The 24,813-nt window shown below is 41.7% G+C and overlaps 1 protein-coding gene across 1 annotated transcript; it reads right to left on the minus strand.

The window, feature by feature from the left end:
• Positions 1-6,432: 6,432 nt before the first annotated feature.
• Positions 6,433-23,974, minus strand: ANGPTL5 (angiopoietin like 5). Its single transcript, XM_028726137.2, has 8 exons — positions 21,711-23,974; positions 19,415-19,562; positions 17,584-17,687; positions 16,746-16,839; positions 15,970-16,070; positions 11,081-11,201; positions 9,698-9,883; positions 6,433-8,112 (listed from the first exon to the last, which is right to left on the minus strand). The coding sequence occupies exons 1-8, from the start codon at positions 21,807-21,809 to the stop codon at positions 7,802-7,804; spliced, it is 1,164 nt and encodes a 387-aa protein (XP_028581970.2). The 5' UTR covers positions 21,810-23,974; the 3' UTR covers positions 6,433-7,801.
• Between the last annotated feature and the right edge of the window lie 839 nt (positions 23,975-24,813).

Here is a 24,813-nt window from a genome sequence, read left to right on the forward strand (position 1 = left end):
TGGAAGTTCTCCCAGAATGTCTGCTTTATATACATTATTTACACAATGGGCCCCACGTGATTGGCTAATTCCAGGATTCTCCTGTAGGCCAATCAGGTTGTGGATTCACTTCCACCTGGATCTGGATTGGGTGGCTCCTGTGGACCAATCAGACTGCTGCATTCTGAATCCTATTGTTCTAGGACCAATCAGACTGCTGCCTTTTGGGTCCTATTCAACTCAGTACATAACATCATTCATCAGCCAAGATGCTCCCATTCTACACACACACACACACACACACACACACCCAACACAAACACACACACAGCTCTAAACAGGGGGCAAACCTCTATCAGGTTCCAGTGGGATGGAAAGTTTGTTTTCAAGAAACAAAAAAATTCACATCCCCCACCCCACCTTCTGCCCTGTCAGCACAACCCCAGATTTTCGGATTTCACAAGAAGGTAGAATAATTTGCTTTTTGGATTTTTTTTAAATGTTCTTTCATGCACAGCAATATCCTACATATTACAGTCTGGGAGCCAGTCCTTCTGAGCAGCTCAATGCAGCATATAAAATGTTCCCACCAATCAAAGTATTAACAGACTCCCATCCGCAAAGCTTAAGCAAAGCGGCTGCATCGTACGCCCGCAAAGCCCTCGGCCGCCGAAAACTTTGAAATCAATCCCAGTGTGCTGTGCTAGATACAAATCGCCGGAACATAGGGATGCTAACCATCAAAACTTCGATATTTCATATTTAGTGTTATTGGGAACAGCCAATTATGGTTTCCATCCAAACCCCTAAAGAGCAGCAATGATCCAGAACTCTCTGCATTGCATTTACAAAGGGTTCTTGAACAGCGCACCCTCCTGCACACTAATAAGAACTCAGGTGTGCAGATCCCTAGCCAAAGCAGCCCAATCTATATGCAAAAGGGGTGTTTGGGAAGTCACAGGGTAACCCCAAAGTTTGCAGCGCTGCAATAAGAACTCAACTTGCTTGATAGTTCTGCCAACTTCAGAAGTGCATGGAAGGGTAGCCGGACCAGGAGAAGGGGTTTCTCAGCAGCAGTCCCTAAACTGTGAGCTCCCCACACAGGTGTGTGTATCTTGCATCTCCATTGTCTAGCTTTCGGTGCCATGCGGAAGATACATCTCTTCACTCTGGCAGTTGAGCTGTGATCAATTCGTATAAAGCACTTGGTTTCTTTGCTTCGGCTGCCACCTGGTGGCTCAAATTATTACAAGCGTTTGGCAGACAACTGGAGAGGGAAGCCACGAACTCTAACTGAGATGTTAAAAGCTTGCTTCTCATATGAGGCGATTTAACCCCCAGATTTAACCCCCAAACCAGGCTTGAGAGAACTTTGCCCTGTTCTCTAGTTTACCTGTTGTAGCTGAAATGGCTATCTGGTGGCAGCTTAAAGCTAACCAGCCTGGAGAGCTCAGTTGGTTAGACTAGCATAGTGCTGCTGATGTCAAGGTTGCAGGTTTGATCCCCGTATGGGACAACTGCATATTCCTGCATTGCAGGGGGGTGGACTAGAATTCAGTGTTCCCCAACCTTGGGCCTCCAGCTGTTTTTGGACTACAATTCCCATCATCCTTGACCACTGGTCTTGCTAGCGAGGGATGATAGGAGTTGTAGTCCAAAAACAGCTGGAGGCCCAAGGTTGGGGAACACTGGACTAGATGATCCTCAGGGTCCCCTTCCAACTCTATGATATAGATGGAGACAATTTATTTTTCCGTAATTGGGCAAAACGTACTTTGGCAGCTATGGCACATTGAACTTCAGGCTTAAGACAACATTTAAAATTGCTCAGACATCTTGCTTTCTTATTTTTTTAAAAATGCCCAAGACTTTAAAATTTTGCCAGCCTTAATGAATAGGTGAAGAATCTATCCACACAACACTGGCATAAAAACCCTGCACGTAAATGAATGAAAGTTTTCTATTCCCCTTTTTTCTCCCCTATTCTCTCTCCCCACATCTCTTCTGCCCCAACATCATGCAGCCGATAACAGGAGTGTCTCCTATTGAATGTACAGTGGTACCTCGGGTTACAGACGCTTCAGGTTACAGACTCCGCTAACCCAGAAATAGTACCTCGGGTTAAGAACTTTGCTTCAGGATGAGAACAGAAATCAAGGCCCCATTAGCTAAAGTGGTACCTTAGGTTAAGTTTCAGGTTAAGAACGGACCTCCAGAACAAATTAAGTTCTTAACCCGAGGTACAACTGTAACTGATCTGTAGAAAGGACTCTATGAATTGAAAACAGAGGCATCCTGTGTACTTTTGTACACTGTTATGTACTGAGCTTGGATCCTAGAACAACAGGCAGGTAGGATCCTAGAATGCAGCAACCTGATTGGTCTGTGGGTGCCGCCCAATCCGGCTCCAGGAGGAAGTGACTCAGCCTATTACTAGAACAATAGGAAGAAGGCAGCAACCTGATTGGCCTGAAGGAGCAGCCCAGGAGGGGAGTTGAATCAGCCAATCACATGGGACCCATTGTGTAAATACTGTATATACTGCCAGAGGTTTGGGGGGGGGGGGATTCATTCGCTGTTTACTATGAGCTGAAATAAAGAGCATGAAATCAATACTCTACTCCGAGTATATTTCATACACACAACCTCTTACTGCTGTATGGCTGGAACATGTCCCACTGAACAAAGGTAAGAGTCTCATCCCTTTTGCGCATAAGGGAATGTGACTCTCTGGCTGAAAAACGTTCTCCCATTCCTGCAGCATAGGTTTGACTAATGCCGATATTCCCAGCACACGTGCCTCTCTGGTTTTGGAGCAGGAATCTCCCAAGGAAGCCTATAGACCGCTGTCCTTAACTTTATCACTCCCTGGTTATGTACTGATTCTGGATTTGGGGGAGCCAGGGGTGCCAACTTGAATAAAATAGGGGGGGAAGCAAGCCCCATCCTGCATAATTGATCACAAGATGCAGTGCACACACACCATTTAGGATCCCACAGCTAATTCCCCCCTGGTCTCCACGCTGGCCCAAATAGGACTAATTTACCCAGCTAGCCCTGGTGATCATCTAATGTTTATTGGATGGATTTCCCCCCTAAATTGATTTTTGAATTCTGAATTTATTGTTATTCACGTTTTATACTGTATTTTATGCTGTTTTTTGTTGCATCAATTAAGTGTTTTAAATTTGTTGTTAGCCGCTCTGAGCCCGGTTTTCTGAACTGGGAAGGGTGGGGTATAAATAAAAATTTATTGTTGTTATTGTTGTTGTTGTTGTTATTTGAATGGCAATGCCCATCAACTTTATGAAGGGTGTCCCCCTCCAAATATTTTTATGGAGGGGAGTCAAAGGATTTCGACCCCTAGGAGTTGGCTCCTATGGGGGGAGCATCCATTTCTTCTTTTTCTTCCAGAATTAAAATCCACCATAATGTCTAATCATCTCAGGGTCATGGGTTCGAAACCCACACAGGGAAAAAGACTACTGCATCACAGAGGGTTGGACTAGATGACCCACGAGGTTCCTTCCAACTCAACAACTCTAAGATCTATGATATCACGTATCCGCTCCTTAACCTAGTACAGTGCAAATGCACAAACAATTAAGTGTACGTCAATACATTTTACAGGGAGGAATTCAGCTAACTCTATTTATAACGCAGATGGGCACAAACACTAGTCCTTTTGAGTACATTTGCAGAGACTGTGCAGCCCAGACAAAAGGGTTTTCGGAGCAAAAAGGAAACTCGTTGGACGAAAAGACTCTGTTCTTTCCAGATGTTTAACACATTGAGTGTCTGCTGCCACGTCGGATGGAGTCTGGCTGTACACTTTCCCACTTGCTGCAGAAACAATTTTTTCCGCTGCTCAGTGACACTAAAAGACATCTTGTATCCGAGACTTTTCACATGCAAAGTTTCCAGTCTAGCATGTGTTAGGACTGAGAAAAGGCACTCGTGAAGGAGGCTGCAGGAATGGAAGATTTTCATTATATTTCATAGTTGCAGTCCTTCTGCCGCCCATTACCCACTTCTGATCCTGTGCTCACTCTACTCCAGCTACCGATGCAGGAATATATATATATATATTTACAAGAAAATACCAATTTTCACTTTCAAAAATGACTTGTGACCCCCAAATGCAGCCACCCTTCAAAATCTCCACTTCCGAAATCTGACTTTTGTGATGCGCATCTCCTAGCAAATCCATAAAAATGTGTATGTTATGGGAAATAGTGTCTAGAAATGCATATATCCCTGAAAATAAAATAGTATTCTACCAAGGAAAATGTGTGTATGGGGGGGCACAAAAATGCTGGTGAACTTTCGTGAGGACCTTTTAAAATACAGTGGTACCTCAGGTTACATACGCTTCAGGTTAGACGCTTCAGGTTACAGACTCCGCTAACCCAAAAATAGTACCTCGGGTTAAGAACTTTGCTTCAGGATGAGAACAGAAATCGTGCTCTGGCGGCGCGGCAGCAGCGGGAGGCCCCATTAGCTAAAGTGGTGCTTCAGGTTAAGAACAGTCTCAGGTTAAGAACAGACCTCCGGAATGAATTAAGCACTTAACCGAGGTACCACTGTAATAATAATCACAAACTGATGTGGAAATGTGGAGAACTAAAATGATTAGAAAAATGAGAAACTGCGACAGATTTATCTGTTCCTACATCCAGTCATCTTTCTCCTTAATCTTCCTCTATGCCACGGGTGTCAAACACAAGGCCCGCGGGCCGAATCCGGCCCACCAGACCTCGTCATGTGGCCCGTGTAGCCGCCAGCGGCCGCCAGCCTTCACCTTTTATTCTCACTTTTGTTTTTGACACAAGAAAGCCACCTCTTCAGCGCATGGGCTGCAGCCTACAAGCCAGAGAACGTCTGCCCTCTAGCGGCGCCGGCCGTTCTACACAGGAAACCTCCACTTTACATGCATTCAGGAAACCTCCACTTGTTTTTATATTGAGCGCATATTGAGTCCTATAGATACAACCGGCCCTTTGAGGGTGACCAAACTGCTGATGCGGCCCCCGATGAATTTGAGTTTGACACCCCTGCTCTATGCCATGAAAGAAGTGGTAATTTTGATATATTTAGTATTTTGACTTTCGTGTGTTTTAAAATACAGCTGTGAATTTTTCTGAGTTTTACTGTTTTGTCTTCTTGTAACCCACTTGTGTGTGTGTGTGTGTGTGTGTGTGTGTGTGTGTAATCAAGCAGCATATAAATTTCTCCAGCTAAGTCATACTCAGAGTATAACTAATGATATAAATGGGCTTAAGTTATGACTAATCTGGGATATTGGCCACAGTTCCTGCTAACAATCAAGTGATTGCGTAAGCAAGAAAACAGATCCTGCTCTCCCTAAACAAGAAAGCCAGGTTACCCACCACTGTGATGGTAGCAAATTACACGCAGGTTGTTGGCATCTGTCTGTCTTGAGAGACAATGAAGTGCACCTCCGGGTGTGAAGTTAAACTGGTAGAGAATCACAGCGTCTGCCGTGGCTGCAGAGACTGGTACCTTGTAACTGTTACCTCCTGCATTGTTTTTGCTGCACTTGCAGCACCCAAGTGACCTCTCTGGGGTGCAAGCCTAGGCAGTGTGTATGGAGGGACTGGGCTACCCAGACGAAAATAACCTGCTCTCTGCCTTGCTGGTGTGGTCCAAAGGAAAGCCGAGCAATACGTTTGGCTGGAGTTGCCAGAAGGAGGCATACATGGCGCCATCCAGTTGTCAGGGACTGCACTCCGGAATTGTGTATGGTTTACTCCTTAGCCTTTTCTTCTCCCAAAGATGTCCAGCAAGGCAGAGGGTACATAGTTTTCCCATAGCCTTTTCTTCTCCAGAAGATATATCCCACAAGGCAGCAGAGGTTGAGGATCAGAGTTTTCCTTCTCCTAGATGGGATACCTTCCCAGGTTAATGAGCCCCATCTGCCCCGCATTTCTCTCTACAGAATGTGCAGAAACTGCCTTCTTGACCATTGGACCCACTATTGGTCTTGTCCGCTCAATTCACCTGTCTTTGCATGCAGGGGAAGTCCCTAACTCATGGAGGGTCTGAGACCCATCTGCTACCCTCACCTGGTTTAGCCGGCCAGCCAAAGCCATTTCAGAGGGTGTGTCTGCTGTCTCATGCTGACAGCATCTAAGAGCCACAGGTGAGAGCTGAGTGGCAGGATGGGGACCAAGGGTGGACAAGCTACCCCTGAAGGAGCACAATGTGTTCCCCACCAGAGGTACTACCCCTCTGTTAACACCCCATACCCACAGAGAAAGTCAGGAAATCCCCCCCACAAAAAATTTGCTCAAACGTGGGTTGTGTGACTCAACACTGCCCAGAGAGTGGGGGAAGAGAAGAAAAAGGAACATATGCTATATTACTTTATTATTATTATTAAGATTTCCACAAAACAGAAGTTTCAAACACACACAAAACATTTTTTTAAAAAAAGAAAGACATTGGGAACAATGTTAATATTCCTTCCTGCTGGGAAACATTCAATCAAACCGCAGCAAGTTGTTTTATACTTCAGAAAATAATGATGTGAAAAGCAAGCCCTATCATTTTGCATAATTATATAAAATAACAGTGTGGTGGCTTAGCACTGTGCATGAACCCTATCAGTGCTCCTAACTTCAATGATTTTTTTTAAAAAAACAACCATCTGTTTTATTCATATATCTCGGGGGCAAAAATCCTAAACAAATTGGTGGTACCTTTTGGAAGATAAGAGACATAATTTTTTGGATATAAGCGAGTACCTGGGCATTTTAAACAATGAAATAATATTCATGTTCTGTCAACACTCAGAAAAAGTGTGCCCATTTTAGCCGTATATCTTTGAAAAGTAAGTGCTTCAGAAATCTTTGGGAAGGAAATTTTATGATGCACAATAAAAAATACCCTCCACCACCCCTTAAGTGATTCCTTTTTATTTTCTTTCCAGAAGAGAGAAATAGCCTTGTTGGTTTCCTTTCCTGGGGCTGAAATTAGCCCCAAAGGGGCCAATTAAAGCACATTTCCTATTATCTGAGTCTATCTGGCACAATGGTCAAACAAGTGTGGTACCAGCGAACAGATTTCTTTTCTGTGAATAAATATGCATGTACCTGATATGCCATCTCAGAAGAAAAGCGGCTTCTACCCAACTCACACCACCTTCTCCCTGTTGCCTCACTGCCTGAGGAAAACAGGCACATATCACTCTTCAGTGGGTAAGATTCCCTTCCAAATCAGATCCCCAAATGCAAGCAGTCAGGTATGGATATACCAAGAACACAGGAAGCTGCATTATAACCCAGTCAGGGCACTGGTCCATGCCGTTCAGTATTGTCTAAACTTCCTGGCAGTAGCTCTCCAGGGTTTCAGACAGAGGCTTTTCCAGTCCCACCTGAGATGGCAAGGATTGAACAGGGGACCTTCTGCATGCAAAGCAGATGCTCTCCTTCTGCCTCCCCCTTTCTTCCAAACCTTTTCCCTTAGGATGACATCCTAGATGTTAAGTTATGTTGACTCATTTTAAAGATAAAGAAGGCTCAATTGGCAACGCCGACCAAGCTGGAATTGTAGAGATCGATGCTTAAGGCATTGTGATTAAGCCAATAATGGCATCCAGGTATTTAGTGAAAATATTAGAAAAGAAGCTACAACATAGTGGGATTATAATTATGTTGTGCTGGAAAGTGCTGTTGCAAAGTAAGGTGTGCAAAATGCCTCTAACATTTCTAGAAATGGACTGCTAAACTAAAACTTTGCGTGCTACAGTCTGAAATGAGCTACCAGACAGCCTAATTTCAGAAAGTCAGGCATTGTTCCGTTATTTGAAATATGTTCTTCTGATTTTCATTGAAACCGATCTAATTTTGACTGGTTTGTCATTCACCGTCCAGGTTTCCCACCGAATCCCCGTTGCCAGCATCCTCCTTGTGACCCGGTGAACACCATTGAGATTTGCAAGGCCGCACTGGCTGAACCACCAGCCTGTTTTCTCACTAAAGTTACTGCAGCTCTTCACGGGCTGCTCCTGGAGAGAGCAGGCTGGATTGCAGCCATCATTGTCCATATCAAATGTACTAAAAGGTGACGTGTTCTGGTTGTCTTGTTTTCTGTATCCCCGAAATGCATCACCTAAATTATAGGAACAAAGAAATAGGGGAAAGTAATTGAACACATCTGAATTAAGCATTTAACAGTGCAGGTCCTGACTAACCTGGGCCCTACATACTTACTAGCTAGTAACCACGAAGGCAGTAATGCTTCTGAATACCAATTGCTGGAAACTGCAGGTGGGCAGAGTGCTGTTGCGCCCAGGTCCTGCTTATGAGCTTCCCCTAGGCATCTTGGCCACTGTGAGAGCAGGATGATGGACTAGATGGGCCATTGGCCCAGTCCAGAACACTCTTATGATGATCTTGAGTGATGTTCTTACATAAATTGTCATTCTCCTGCACTTCCTCTGCACGTCACAGATTCAGGCAGAGGATGGGAAAGTCTCTGCTAATCTATATTACACTTAAATAGACACAATAGGAAGTGCTTCATTCATGAATTGCTCCTAGCAGCAATATCTGGAAGCAGATTTATAGGGCAACTTTCTTTTCTGTGGCCTGTTGAATTATCTAACACTGACTTTTACTTCTGCTGTGAGCGAAGTATGTGTGATGTCACCGAAAAGCTCTTTGTGCCTATGAAACATCTACCAAATACTCTTCTACTGGAGGACTCCCACAGCCTAAGCAGGAACTTTTTCCAGAATTCACACACTACCCTTGTAGTATGAGCTGGCTTTCTGTGGCTAAGTATCAAAATATACACAGCTTGACTTTGACTGCCTCAACTTGTTTGCTCTAGTCTCCCAGCAACACCTATGGCTTCTAGACTGGCCAAAAAACATCATCAGTGGAGTCTTAAAGAAGACTTTAAGTAAACTCTTCACTTGCCTTGAAATCATTCTGCCTATTAACTAAACTGTGTGTAAGGTTTTGACTTAGATTATTCTGAAATAGCTGGCCTAATACATTGCCTTACCACCTAGCTCCGTGCTATCAGTAAAATCTCAGTTATCTTTTCCTCTAAGAAACAAACAAGGGATTAGTAATGGTGGCTGAATCCTAGTTTTAGCAACTGCTTGCAACACAGCTTGCTCCAATTCTTGGCCTATATTAGCTTTCCACAACCTGGCACCCTATAAATGCTAACTCCCATCAGCCCCAGCCACGTGGCCAATGATCAGCAGAAATGATGAAAACTGTAGTCCAAAACATCTGGATAACGTCAGGTTGGCAAAGGCTGTCCTACATTATGGATGCTCACATTCGTCTATATACACATGTAGTCTTACATTACTAGAAAGACATACAGTAAACTGTGTGGGGGTTCTCATGCAATCCCTTCCAGTGTCCCCAGTGTCGATTAAATTATTCCCTTTCCAGATTTACACACCATCTCTCAGCAAAAGGTTCCCGAGGCAGTTCACATAAGCAGCCATAATGTGTAATATGGGAGCTGAGTACCTTGGCCATGACAATGTCGGTGATCTCAGAGTTTGGAAAATGTGCCTCTGAAATCATGATACTTGCTCCAGCCAAGACACAGGAGCTCCTGGCAGATGTTCTATAGTTTATTGTCTATATTTGTTGACTTGCCACCCTATTTTCACATTTGCAGAGCCTATCATTTTAAAGTTAGACTGCTGCTCCCGTCTGAGTCTTACCGGCATTTCCAGAGTAACGTCCTAAATGTATTTTAAAAGAGCACGCTTCATCCTCTAACCAAAAACTGTCATACGATGCATATGCATACGTGTCATCTTCAGCCTCCAAGCCCACATAAAGCATGAAGCTGGCTGTTTTCTGGTTTGCTATGTGGAAAATATTTCGGAGGCCGAGCCAAAATTCCCCTGTAAACAGAATTAAAATAAAACTCTAAAAGAACAGAAGTGAAGATTTATCCCTCCCCCCCACACACACACACCTTCAATCTGTTTGCTATTAATCCTGAACCAGTTAAAGGAAGCTATGTTTAATTATTGATTTATACCCCGGCTTTTTCCTCTGACACACACACAAGGCAGCTTACAGATAAAAATGAGAACCGTTAAAAACACAGAAAAAACTATTATTAAAACAATCGTTAAAAAACAATTATATATTGATAGAATTAAACTAGCTACATAATCAATCTGATCTATTTAGTTTTTCTACCATAACAAAACAATGATCTGAAACTTCAGCTGAACAACAATCTGCTCCCTCAGTCACCCCGGAAGTGGGAAATGCTCAGTACACACAGTGGGAAATATCAGTGTATTGTGCTTGATATGGTTCCATTAGGATGCTCTGCCCTTGGAGGCCAATGGATCCATTGAGTTTCTAAGCAGCTTGCGGGGGGGGCGTATTTTCCAGGTGATATGACAAGCGTTCCTCTCGGAGGCCTGGCTCCCGCCCATTATAAATCATACCCCACTTCCCACAGGTATACAGCTCAGGACCTCCGCTCTTATTAACTCTCAGATGTGTTGGGTTTCTATTCCTCTCACTGTACAGATATTGTGTAGGATTGATTCATCACATGTCTGTGTTATGCATTCCAGCACCGACTGTTGGAATCACGGGAGTGGATGTTTACTGTACTCTGTTTCCGTTTGTTGTTGCTTTCATTTCTGACTTCTCTCCGAGGAAGATCAGAGAGAGGAGACATGTTTTCTTTGGTTCTGCCTTATGCTTAATAAAGGAGCTTCGTGTTCACAACCCCAGCCTAGCTCTGACTGCGTTTTATCTCTGCTGGACTCTGGATGTGTGCTCAATGTCTCCAAGATGTGAGTCACTATAAATCGCTGGGGAAGGCTGTCGGAACTCCCTAGAGCTGCATGTTGATGGGAGGGACAGGCTGGATAAGACCCAATAAGAAGAATCAACCTCACAGGGTTGTTGAAAGGATAAAATGGGAAGGGGACAACCAAGTGTGTCACCTTGAGCTACTTGGAGGAAAGGGAGTGATATAAATATAATGACAAAAACAAACATGGACACACCAAATTTGTATGCCCCTAGCTGGAGTAACCAGAAAAAAGTCCTAACAAATAACAAATTGCTACCTTCAAGGTCACCAAATCCAGTCAAATAGTCAGACCATGTCCTTTGAAATTCAACGAGCCCCTCAGTTCTCTTCTGGATCACTGTCCATCCCCCTCCTCGAAAATCCATCTCACACAATACCTGAAACGTATATAGATGATGGTGGTGAAATCTTTTTGTAAAGAAGCTGGCAAATTCCCACCGCACACACACACACCCGGCCAAATTAAGCAAACACTAACATTTGTACACAATATGGATTTCTACAAAGATTGGCTTTCAGTTTTTCACAGTGAGTTCACTAATTCTTCTCATTTCCCCTTCCCTTTAAAGAGGTCTTGGAAAAATTATTGGAAATAATTTGTTCAAGCTAGGTGCAGCAATGTTATCAACACAGGGCACACACACACACACATATATGTATGTATATGTATATGTATATGTATATGTATATGTATATGTATGAAATAAAGAAGCTTTTCTGAAGCTTGCAGGGATTGCACCTTTGGCATGCATACCTGGGGCTTAGAGTCAAATATTAGTCAATGAGTGTATAGATTCAAAGCTAATTTCTTTATTTTCTTTTTTAGATGTCGATAACATTGCTATAGTTATATATAAACGGAGCAAGGGTATTTTAACAGTGTGTGAGAGAAAGAGAAAAAGAAAAAGAAAGAGAGAGATGTTTGGACCAAATCCAGCCCTCTCCCAAACAGCTTAGTGGGTGGATATCAGCTTTTGCAAAGGTACACAGTCCTGATAACTAGACCAACCAGAAATGAGGGACATACATGTGGCACCCATTTGTGTATGCTGTTTCCAATTGAATTAGGTGTGCTTTCCATGTGAATGGCCTCTAGCAGGCAACTGCTTTTCCTTTTCTGCAATTTAACATCTATTCAAGAGTGAGCCGTCAGACTTTTCTGCACCTCTCCCTTCTCTGTTCTGAAGTGTCTTCATCTGGCCCCCTCCAAAATTCAAAATCCTAATTTTATTTTCAGTTTTAACCTCCTCCTTAGTTGCTACACATCCTATAACCATGTTTTTCCATTAGTTCTTGATCTCCGGCCAGTGTCATAAGCAAACATTTTTACTTATTTGATGACTTCAACTTCTGTAGACATTGGCAGTCATTCCTAAACACTGGAAAGGTTTTTATTTTTTTTAACAAAGGAAATATGGAAGTTAATTATCTTAGTTATTTCAAAAGTATCCTCCAGTGCATGCTAAACTATTTCATGATTTATATATTTAACTCCTGCAAGCACAAAATTGAAGTAAGGATTTAAAAAAACAAAACACCATGGGAATGATACTGTGAATGTTAAGCATTTTCTTTTCAGGCCACAATGTTAGACTGAATCGGGGGTGAGGAACCAAGCCTGGGAGCCAGATGTGGGACTCCTCTTAGTCTAAACCCTCTCCTTACCCACACCCGCTCTTCCCAGGCCATGCCCTTTATCATCTCTGTTCACACCCTCCTTGAATGTTTTTCCTGGCTGTAATGTACCCTTGTAGTCCAATAGTGCCTCTTGCTTCCCTGGATGGAAGATAAAGAGATGTGTGTGTATATATGTGTGTGTGTAAAACTAGTCTACTGTACCAAAGTAAAATTTACATTTGTCGCTCTGTCCACTTTTGCTTCTTGAGTGCAACACGCCTACAAAGTTGGGAGGGAGTAAGACTGGTTTGACAACCTTTCGCTCACTCAACGTGTCCTGACTGCAGCCTAGGTGGCAAAGCGAGGGGTGTGGGGGTGAGCTCCCCGCTTCTCCCCACCTTGCTTCTTCCAGGATACCCACAATGGCAATATCACCAATATCAGGGCACCATAATTTGCCCTATGATGCAGTTGCGAGAGAAGAACTCTGCCCCCCCCCCGACAGCTCTCTTAGTATCTGCTTCAAAAAGCTTTAGATTGGTTGTGACTAGGGATGGAGGAGAAATTTGATTCAGTATACATTTAAACCCAAATCTACCAAATCTGCACTTTCTGAAATAATATGTGAATCAAAACACAGCTATCATTCAAAATTTGCACTTATCCAAATTTTGCAATTCAGCCAAGCAATGTGAATAAAAATTATACCATATTTTTCACTCTATAAGACACACTTTTTCCCTCCTAAAAAGTAAGGGGAAATGTGTGTGCGTCTTATGGAGTGAATGCAGGCTGCACAGCTATCCCAGAAGCCAGAACAGCCCCTTCTATTTCTCCTCCCGCTTTGCTGGAGAGGCGCTGCGCAGAGAGGGAGAGAATTTTTTTTCCCTTGTTCTCCTCTAAAACTAGGTGCATCTTATGGTCGGGTGCATCTTATAGAGCGAAAAATACGGTCTATGGATATGTTAACTATAGTGTGCATTTGATTGACATCCTATGCTCTTTTAAAATGAATTTAGGGGGGGTTATTAGGTTGTTGTTTTTATTTTGATTATGTATTTTGTGGTTTTATATCTTGATTTTATTCCGTGAACCACCCTGAGACCTCCGGGTATAAGGCGGTATATAAATTCAATAAATAATAGTATATCACTGAAAATAACATACTAAAATACATTGCTTGCAAAAATGTGTACATTAGTCAAAACTGAATATAAATGTTAGGAGAAATTCACACTAAAAAGCTGGATTTAAGATTGGAAAAATGAGAAATTGAGAGAACCAGAATTGACAGAACCTTCCATATCCGACTGTGACACTGCCACTACAATGGCCATGGGAAAGAGACCACCTCCATTCTTGTGGCAGGACTTTCTTTCCAACCTGTCCTTTATAGTGCCAGGTTTGTACCAATGAGAAGTTAGCTAGAGTTTCTGTAAAGAGGCCTTTTAAAAGTTCAGTTAATTGTGAGTTCTGAATAACAGTTGTAACTCTGCAAGTACTCCTTTAGCCTGTAAACACTTGCCCACCTTTTATTCCTTGTGTTCTCGCTACATAGTCCTCCAATTAAAGATCTGGAGTGCACAATCAAAAGCACATTTTCTTAAGTCTTTATTAGTCACACAAGGCTGATCTGGCAAAAGCAACGATACCAAGACTGATCCCAAGAGGGAGCGTTTGTTTGGCAGGCCAGTTCAGATCTCTGGAACAGTATTCTGTGCACTGCTGTGACAGCATTCTTGGTTTTCAAAATCATAGTGCAGCTAAGAAGCAAAGCCCCATGTTAAACCCTTTTTTCTCTCTCCCATAGGGGTTGAGGAGAAATTCGATTCTGTTAATTCGCACTTTCCAAAACGCTATGAGAAGTGAAACACGGTTATCCTTCAAAATCTGAACATCTTGGAATTTTGCAATGCAGTTCTCCTGCCAAGTAATCTGTACAAAAATTCATATGTGCATATAAATGCATATATAAGTGAAAACAAAATACAAAAACACATATTAAGGGAAATTGCTTTGCAAAAACGTGTGTATTAAGCAAAGCTGCAGGCAAAAATGTGTGTATTAGGCAAAGCTGCAGATAGAAATGTGCATATCAGCAGAAATCCACACTAAAATGCTGGTGAATTTCCATGAGAACTTTTTTGGGGGGAGGGGGATCAAAAAACTGATGTGTAAATTTGGAGAAGCAAATTTAAGAATGGAAAAATGAGAAACCGAAACTGACATGTTTATCCATCCAGGGGCTGTGAATGCAGCCTTGGCAGCCACTTTGTCTTTACTGTTAAAGTGTCATATAAAAAATATGTCACATTGGTATTTATGATTTTTCTTGTCGGCTACACAAAAGGAGAGACAGAGCTTTGCGCTGTGACAAATAGGTATTCTATCTTGTTGGCATTTGTAAATGAATTCAGCGTTTTCTTACAAGCATCACTACTATTTCATTTACTGTTATTCTGCAATTCAGCAAAAGATCAGCAAGCTTATATAAAACATAGTTAAATAATTAAGCCCCCTCAATTTCAAAGAGACAAATTTACACAATGCATTTCTTGCTCCCATAAGCAGACCTAGTCTTCCCCTATATTTGTGTGGGCAAATGAGATAGGGTCATACAGTAAAAGGCTGGAGTTCTGTGGCAGAACACCTGCTTTGCATGCAAAAGTTCAATCCTGCACATCTCCAGGAAGGACTTGGAAAGACTCCTGTCTGAAACCCTGCAAAACCAATACCAACTGGATAGTCACTCAGGACTAAACTACATGGCCTAATGATTCAGTATAAGTCAGTTAGTGAACAGCAGAGGAAGTCAAAGACTGCTCCTTGGGGTAGTTGTGTGCTACTCCTAGGTAATCCTGGGACCCCTATATCTGCTCTTCCACCTACTGCTAGTGATAGCTCTGAGCCCTTGGAATACTGCTCAAAGAAAAACAAATTGGCATAGCTAATGAGCTGTCAGTCTCACAAGGTAAGCTTTTCGTCTGTAGGAAAGTGGCAGTTCTCCCTTCGCCCAGGCTAAACCATGATGCTCAAATGGTACAGCCATCTAAGCTTCCCAAGAGCCGTAGTCTCTCAGGGTGTTTGCTAGCTGGGAAAAATTACAAGCAAGAGGATTGCCTAAGACTTCGAAGATTGCTGGCATGCTATAAAAATTATACGTAGTGCCAACATTGCTATTCTTTCCTATGGGAGTTGAACCACACCTGCTAGATTTTAGTTTGGAAAAAAGGGTACTTGAAATGCCTATGAAAAATAGTGAATCAGCCGCATTGTACTCATCTGTTTCCCAATGTTTCATGCTACAGTCAGTACATTTCAATGACTATGTTTCCTCTCCTCTAAGTTACAGTACTTCCAGTTGAACAAACTGACCCCCCATATCAGATTTAAAATATTGGCAGTTGGCGGCGGCTTGGAAAGTGTTAAAACCACTGCTAAAGCGACAGGGACTGCTTTAATGCAGCCATAAGAAGAGGGGGGAAACAACAATCTAAGCAAACAGTAAAAATGAAAAATCTGTATTACCTCAAAGGGATAACTTGATCCTTCTGGATGGATTATGTAGAGACCGCTTGGAGTTTTTGTAACAGAGCCAATGGTATCTTTAATATCGCTGCAATCCAAACCTGGCAGACAACATTACCAGAGGAAGTTCAGGTTCAACTTTGTAAAAAGGAAACAGAGTTAACCTTTTCTCTGACAGTCACTTTCCCCCTGAACTGCCTCCCCCTGGCTTTGACTCTCTGCCAAGGTTTCCGACCCATATGAATATAAACAAGAACAGGGAACGCAGGCTTTTAGGCAAAGTGACTGGTAGGTAAAGGTTAAGCATGCACACACATACACACATTAGTTGCACCCATAGATTATTGTACCATTCCAAAGAATTAGTTTACCCACATTTGAGCATAATGTAGCTGTTAATCTGCATTTTCCCATTTGCATTAGACTTGAGTAGTCCACATTGGCATGTATTTGAATACAAGGAGCGACTTCTGTCTTTCCCCTTCATATCCAATCAGATGGATGGCAAAGAAAAATAATTTATTACTTCTTATTAATTATTATTACTGCTATTATTTCATAAAATTTATATACCGCTTATTAAAAAAAACTCTCAAAGCAACTTACAAAAAGAATTCAACAATGAAATGATCAATAAACACTTTTGTTTTTGCAAAATCAGTAATGGCAAACCACTCCCCCACCCCCAATCTTTCTTATTTCTACCACTGCCATACTAGGAGGAGTTACGGAGCAAGAAGAGAAATGGAAAAAGTCAGGAAGCAAAAAGTATTTACCGTGAGACTGAACAGCTCGATGAGGAAATACATCAATTGGTTTTCTAGATAGTTCTGTGTTTAAAATCATAACCCGACTCATCAGTTCATTGACCTGTGTGATCACAAGAAAAACTTTAAACCATTCTTAATGTTCAGGGAAGCCCAGCATTGCCTCTTTTCTTTTCTTTTATTCATAACCTTGAAACAAACATTAACATGGGATGTAATTCAGCCCAAATTAGGTACTTCTAACAATCCCAAGAAAAATTACTAAATGGGGCTTAATTCTAAGTAAATATACTGAATATACTGAATATACATCTGGTGGCACACCCCATTGATTTTGGTCAATTAAGCATGTTTTATATAGAGCAATCCTAAGAAAAACTTCTCAGAAGGAAGTAACACTGAGCTCAGCAGGAGTTAGAAATTAAGCTGAGGACAATAGCCTAAGTATCTCCTAGTAAAATCAATATGACTGAAGAATGCTTAACTGCAGCTAGCTCATACACACGGTTTATAATTCATATTTTTAAGAATACAGTTGCCATTTCCCACCTATTCACTGACTCATACAGAATAAATCTGAGGAGGGTCCTACATAAAAAGCTAACAATATATTTGCTGACCTTAATGGCTCCCTCATATCTACCCAAAATGGTGTTTGTGGCACTGTAAGAAATCAAGTAGTTTCTTCCCAGTGCAGAAAACAATAACCAAATACTTGCTGTTGCAAGACAAACTGTTCTTATGACATGCGCTCACTATGTTTGTAAACTGGATTTTGACATTAAGATCATTCAGTAGAATTAGTCCTATACAGAAAGAAATGCATTCTGCAAATAATAACTGATACCTGATCGGAAAGATAATCGAGAGAAGACTGGTGATCATCCATCATGTTCCGTATCATCTTCTTGGTACTTCTTGCATATTCAACTAGAGAATTCTGCAAGTTCCCTTTAAGCAAACAGACCGTCAGTCATTTAAAAAGTTACGTACTAAAATAATGCAATGACCCATAACAGAGCTTTCTTCAGCAATTAGCGTTGTGTGGTAATATTTCAAGCAGGGTAAAAGCCTGACTACATGTGATGCTAACAACTGTGGTGCTAACTATCTGTGTGATTAGCAATCAGGTTGTTGGTTTCTTTTTAATTAAATGCCAGGCACAGGGGACAAACAGCAATCAGCACTGCAGTGCTGGGGCAGGTTTAAACCTTCCCTCCCCAGCTGTGGACTTCCTCAAACTCGCTGCTATAGTAATTGACAGTAGGTTGGAACTCCCATTCACATCAGTGGGAACTTTCCTCTTTCTAAAGATAATGGTGGTATGAAGACATTTACTGAGATCACAGCTGGGGAGAGAAACCTCAAACCACCTCTCCTTGCACATTGCGAAGTTGAAAACAATCTCTGCTTCTCCATGTTTGTTTCTTTGTTTTCTAAGCCAACATGATTACTCAGCACTTCGTTAGCGTCACACACAGTTAGGCCCTAAATCAGCTTCTTTGTAAAAGTGAGATTTGGATGATTTGTGGGTTTGAATCAAATTGCTTAGTGTTTTAAGGTGCTGGGGGAGACGATGATACCTCAGTCCCTTGTATCTCCAGTTCAAAGGATTGCAATAAGCAGGGCTAAGAAAGTAATCTGTCAGGATAACCTGAAGAACTACTGTCAGAGCAGACAGGACTGAGCTGGGTGGATCAACAACTGGAATAAGGCAAGTTTTGCATGTTCATACCACTTAACATCAATGTCTGCATTTGTAGATGCAGAAAATTCCTGAAACAAACCAGAGTTGCAGCAGGAAATGAAGTATTTATATTACAAATGTGGAAATGTTCAGCCTACTAGGTTTAGAACTGTTTCACCCTGTGCTCATCCAACCCCACCAAGCTTTAGATATATTACACCTGTGTTGAGTGAATGATCTGCACTAGCTCCCTATTGACAACCAAATCAAGTTCTGGGTTTTGCTACTGATATTTAAATCCTAAACAACTTGGGATCAGGATATCTAGCAGTCCCAGTATGGACCAAGGCAATCATTAAGAACAGGCATTGGCAAACTCGGCCCTCCAGATGTTTTGGGACTACAACTCCCATCATCCCTGACCACTGGTCCTGTTAGCTAGGGATGATGGGAGTTGTAGTCCCAAAACATCTGGAGGGCCGAGTTTGCCTATGCCTGGTAAGATTTTTCAAAGATCCATAACCAGTGCATTGCCACTTAGCAACAACATGGAAGTAGGCATTCTCAGTGTAGCACCCACCCTCTGAAATGCCTTCCCTCAGGTTACTCATGAGGTGGAGATATTAATGATATTTAACCAATGCTTTAAAATGTGTATGTTCACAGTTTCCCTTAGTTTTAAATTTTTAGTTTTGCACTCTGCTCAGTTTTAATTGTGATTTACACTTATGATGTATTTTTATCTTATTTTTATCTACTTTTTAGGAAGCTTTGCTGAGTGTTGTTGCATTTTAATTGCATTTATGTAAATTTCTTAATATAGTGAAAATAGGTAAGTAGTATATTTATTTTTAATAAATAAACTTAACATACTGTGAGCGAAATACAAATAAGTTCAATATCGTATCATTCGTATCATTTTAGCAATAACCCAAGTTAGCTTGCAACAGTGAATGAAAGGAAAGAGTTTCTAAAATACAAAAGTACATACTACACATGTAATGTTTTTCTTCTCTTAACACTTTAGCTTGAAAATCACAGGGCACGTGGCATTTTTTCTTCTCCTGTGGATTTTCTGAAGATTTATTTTTTGTTCCTGGACTGGCTACCTCTTCCACAGTGGTTGTGGCAAAAGTACCCTGGAATACCAAACAGAAGGGGGAAAAGATCTCTACAGAATGTAGATAAAGCAGGCTCTTGATTATCAGTAATTTTAAAAGACGGCAAACATTTTCATCTCAGAATAAGATGGTTCAGAAGTTGTGAAATCTAGGCTGTTAAGTGGGGCAGCATAGAGGAGCACATGGAGCCAAAAAGCTGCACTGGCTGCCAGTATTACCAAGCCAAATTCAGGGTGATATATACTGACTAAAGTACTGTCACATTTATGCTTATTTAATATGTGATCAGCTTAGAAAAGAGCCGGCAAATCTCTGCAGCAGTTATATAATTGGGTATTACCCAGTTTGACCCAGGTGATTTCCAGGAATATGTAACCCAGCCACAGAGCACAAGGCGTAATACAGTGCCCCTTGACAAAGTAAAAAAGGGGGCTTTTTCCTCCTCATTGAATGATGAGAAAACCCACAGCCAACCCTCAGGTGTTGAATTAAGGGTACAGAGCTTAAAAGCACAGGGTGTGACTTTTCAGTCACAGGGCTGTATGGCCAGTACCTTCCAGTTTACAAATTAAATGCTGATGTTTTAATGCTCCCATTTTAGCATAAAAATGAGAAGTTAAGAGAGAGGTTTTAAAAATGGAAATATTGAACTGTTGAACTTCCTGAAGCAATGAAGAAAATGCCATTGGCTTTCCAAATATTTCCTTCAAATTCCTCTCCTTCCCCATATAAAGAAATATTCTGTTAGCACAGCTCATAGTTCTGATTAGACTGTATTCTTTGCAGCTCTCCTGCAGCCCCAACAAAATATACTTATTTATTGCTTTAAGGCCACAATCCTAAACACTCTAGGGAGTAAAACCTATAAAGTTGCCTTATACTGAGTTAGCCCATTTTTCTAGATAGCTTAGTAGTGTATACACCAGGGGTCAGCAAACCTTTTCAGCAAGGGGCTGGTCCACTGTCCCTCAGACCTTGTGCGGGGCCAGACTATATTTTGGAAAGGGGGGGGGGGGGAGAGTGAATTTGTATGCCCCACAAATAACCCAGAGATGCATTTTAAATAAAAGCACACATTCTACTCATGTAAAAACAGGCTGATTCCCATACCGTCAGTGGGATGGATTTAGAAGGTAATTGGGCCAGATCCGGCCCCCGGGCCTTAGTTTGCCTACCCATGGTCTACACAGTGTCTAACAGCAGCTCTCCAGAATTTTCAGGCTTGTTTTTCCCCCTCAGTGCTACATAGAGGTGACAGGGACCTTTTGAGACCTTTTGTATACAAGGTATGAACAAACTGAGCTACAGCTCTTTCCCACAGTATCTTCCCCTTCTGGCAGGAGCAACATCATAAGAATAAAGCAATTACTAAGGGCAAAGAACTGTAAGCAGCCAACTATGCAGATTTTAAACAGTGTTAAGTAATTAGAGAACTGAGGTGAGAATGAAGCTCAAGAAATTGCCTTACATGCAATCCTATTATACATGTATACTCAGAAATAACTCACATTAAGTGAAATGGGGCTTACTCCCAGGTAAGTGGGTATAAGATTTTAGCATCAATTACAAACTGACCCTCGACAAAATAGCAATAACATAACCAGATGTTGGTTAAGTAACCTAGAGCTGTAGGGTTTTACACACACACACACACACACACACACGGCCAGAAACATTATAACAATGATATGTAATCCTCCCTTAAAAATGTTTTTCAAAACTTTCTACAAAAACCCATTGAGAACCTCTAGATGTATTGCAATAAAGGATCAGAATGCCCCATGACACAAGTAAAATAAATACAAATGATGTTATTTTGTATTTACAGTAGTGTATGTGTGTTTAGAAGACGATCCAAAAATTGCAAAGGCCATTTACTATTTGTGAAGAGGTATGCCTCCAAGTTCAACTTTTATTATAAAAAGCCTTGCCTTCACAGACGTTAATGAAAAAACTCTCAGTAACTTTAGTGGGGACTTCAGTCTATCTTTTCAACTAGGCAAGCCACTGCATTTACTATGTTAGTTGCATTAATATAGTTTCAGCAGGGTCTTTTCAATAGAAATACAACTGCACTCTACAGACACACAATAGCCCTCCGTAGCAAAAACATGTTGAAAGCAGGATTTCCTTCATCTTATCAAGGCAATACATTGCAAACCTTACCATTGCAGAACATGGCTTGGCATTACCAAACACAGTATCAGCCCCAATGAAAAATATGATATTTAGGAAGATCAGTGAGGATGCACTGAGATGGATCATCTCTGAGTTGAAGAAAGGAAAAGGTTTCGAAGAATTTCAAACTGCCTTGGAAAAGACTGTCCACTAACTGATGAAGTCTTGAGTTAAGAATTCAGGAATGTGTACAGCATAAACATTAGCCAGAAAGCCAACCCTTTTATGCCCGGACTTCAGAAAACTTACACAAAATTTTATGTAACCCATGTCTGCTTTAATCCCCCAAGCCATTGTAAAGCATAAAATCATTTGATCCTAAAAGCAAATATTGCTGACATAAAGCAGTTGCTACTTAATTAAGATCTGAAAATAACTGTTCTGGGAGGGTTGGATCAGTGCCAATGTTCTGCAGGACGAAGTGCAGGGCTCCTTTTTTATATGGCTTGCCAGTGTCATCAGATCTTTGCCCAGGCCATAGCATCTAGCCACCTGGAGCAGACCACATTGAAGGGGTTTCTGGAGACCCCCCATCCCCAAAACGGCTTGCCAGAAAGCCCACCCTCCCCCTCCACCATTCCTCTCTTCATCTCTTCTTCACACTATCTGAATTGCTACGGATCTTCCTCCCCTCTACCTTCTCTACGTTCCATCCTCGCACATGCTCAGGTCTTCCTCTTTCCCTTTCTCCATGCTGTTTCAAGAAGTGTAGAGAGAAAGAGAAGGCTGCCAGGGAAAATTCAGCCCACAGGATGCCAGCTACCAATCCCTGTTCTTGGGGAGAAAACAGCACAAAATCCTAACTACTGATTTCAGACTCTGACCATCTGGAAATAATATACAGATCAGCTTGCACTAACTCACAGGAACAAAAAACGCCACTGACCTCAATAAGAAATGGCTTAGGTCCCTGGTACCTCAGGGCAGCCTTCACCAACCTGACGCCCTCCAGATGTCTTGGGACTGCAGTGCCCATCAGCCAGCACCAGCACTCATGCTGGCTGGGGCTGATGGGAGTTGTAGTCCAAAACTTCTGGAGGGCTCCAGGCTGATGAAGGCTGCCTTAGCGGAGCACTTCTGTATATCAGAGGCTCAATGAGGGTGGGGACATCTTGCCTACCCACAGTCACACCTGAGAGCCAGTGTATCATAGTGGTTAGTCTTAAACTAAGACCTGGGAGAGAACAGGGTTCAAATCCCCACTCCTCCATGGAGCTCACTGGGTGAACCTTGGTCCAGTCACTGCCTCCCAGCCTAACCACCTAACAGGGTTGCTGTTGGGATTAAATGAGCAGGGAGAATAATAGAATTGAAGGGACCGGAAGCCCAACTCCCTCCAAGGCAGGAATCTCAGCAAACAACTGCCCCTTTTTGTTTAGGCAGGTTTTTCCCTTTCTGAGTTGGAAACTATTACTATATTAACCCCCCCCACTCCTTTTGATAATATCGTATTTCTGCAATACGTATTACTGTACCTTGCAAGTTTTCACTTAGAATCACAGAATTGTAGAGTTGCAAGGGACCCCTGAGGGTCATCTAGTCCAACACGCAGGTGAGCTGCCCTGGAGTACTAGAAGGACTATATAGTATAAATAGTACTATAAATATAAAAACGTGGTGACATAGCCAAAAAAAATCAAGACAAATACTTAAGTAACTAATGTTCTGCCCCCCTAACATGAAGCCTGCCCCTCCCCAACATAAATCCTGGTTACGCCCATGCATATAAATGTGACAATGATATATGTATATGTATTTATTTTTACACACACACAAAAGAAGGGTAGGGGCCAGTCAAGCCTTACCTGATTTATTTTTAAAAATTATTCCACAGCTGATCCATTACATTTCTATATCCCTCCCTTCTCTAAGGAGCACAAGGTGGCATACCAGGTTTTCTCTCCCTGTTCTTTTAATCCCCACAGCAACCCTATATATCAGCCTAACCTCAAATGAGGTGGTTAGGCTCATTGCTTTTTTCTTCTCTGGGGGGACGCAGGGGTACGCATACCCCTAAACATTTTGTGAATCTTTGTACTTTTGTCCATTTACTGTATTTGTTTTTGCTGATTTGAACTATAAAATGGTGATTTTCTTGAGTCAAAATGAGAGTGCCCCTAAACAATTTTTTTTAAGAAAAAAAGCACTGGTTAGGCTTATATATATACATATGTATGTGTGTGAGTATACACAAACACATATACAAACGTATATGCAGTATATGTGCGTGTGTTTGCCTATATATATGGGCAAAAACAGAACCCACAACATTCCCCCCCCCCGCATAAATGATAAAATATTCGAGGAATATATACATACACACACACACACACATATATATACATATATACACACATATACACACACACACACACACACACACATATATATATATATATATATATATATATATATATATATATATATTTGCTTTCGTAGATTTTCACGGGTACAGGAATGCAGGTTTTGGTGTCCTCGGGTGTCTTCCCGTGTAAAAGTTGGGGTGTCTAGGCGACGTTTCGACGAGGTCTCACTCGTCATCTTCAGGCTGGTGCTTTCGGCTTCTTGTTACTGGAACAGAGCAGGATCTCAGTGTTTGAGTTCCTATAAATACTGTTGAAGGTGTGGTGTATAGCCTCCATGTTCTGGGCAGAGAGGAGGTTCCCAGGCTAGTGTGCCTTTTCTTCTTTTGTTCCTTATTTATAAGGAACTCAAACACTGAGATCCTGCTCTGTTCCAGTAACAAGAAGCCGAAAGCACCAGCCTGAAGATGACGAGTGAGACCTCGTCGAAACGTCGCCTAGACACCCCAACTTTTACACGGGAAGACACCCGAGGACACCAAAAACATATATATATATATATATATATATATATATATATATATATATATATATATATATACATACACACACACACATACACACACACACACACACATATATATATATATATATATATTATTATTATTATTTTTTTCCGAGGGCGGGTAAGAAACTAAACGGCCAGCAGTATATACACATGTACACATATTCGACGGCGGGGAAGAGGCTAAACGGCCAGCCCGGAAAGGCCTCTCCCCCTCAGAGTC

This window comes from Podarcis muralis, chromosome 4, assembly GCF_964188315.1.
Source record: "Podarcis muralis chromosome 4, rPodMur119.hap1.1, whole genome shotgun sequence".
Classification (NCBI taxonomy): domain Eukaryota; kingdom Metazoa; phylum Chordata; class Lepidosauria; order Squamata; family Lacertidae; genus Podarcis; species Podarcis muralis.

What these genes read in the sequence shown, in the direction of transcription:
- ANGPTL5 (XM_028726137.2), bottom strand. Translation starts at nt 21,809, where the DNA reads ATGATCCATCTCAGTGCATCCTCACTGATCTTCCTAAATATCATATTT. An exon ending in TCGATTATCTTTCCGATCAG is followed by an intron (nt 16,840 to 17,583) that starts GTATCAGTTATT and finishes GTGATCACACAG; the next exon opens with GTCAATGAACTGATGAGTCG. An exon ending in TGGATTTGGTGACCTTGAAG is followed by an intron (nt 9,884 to 11,080) that starts GTAGCAATTTGT and finishes TTCTGTTTACAG; the next exon opens with GGGAATTTTGGCTCGGCCTC.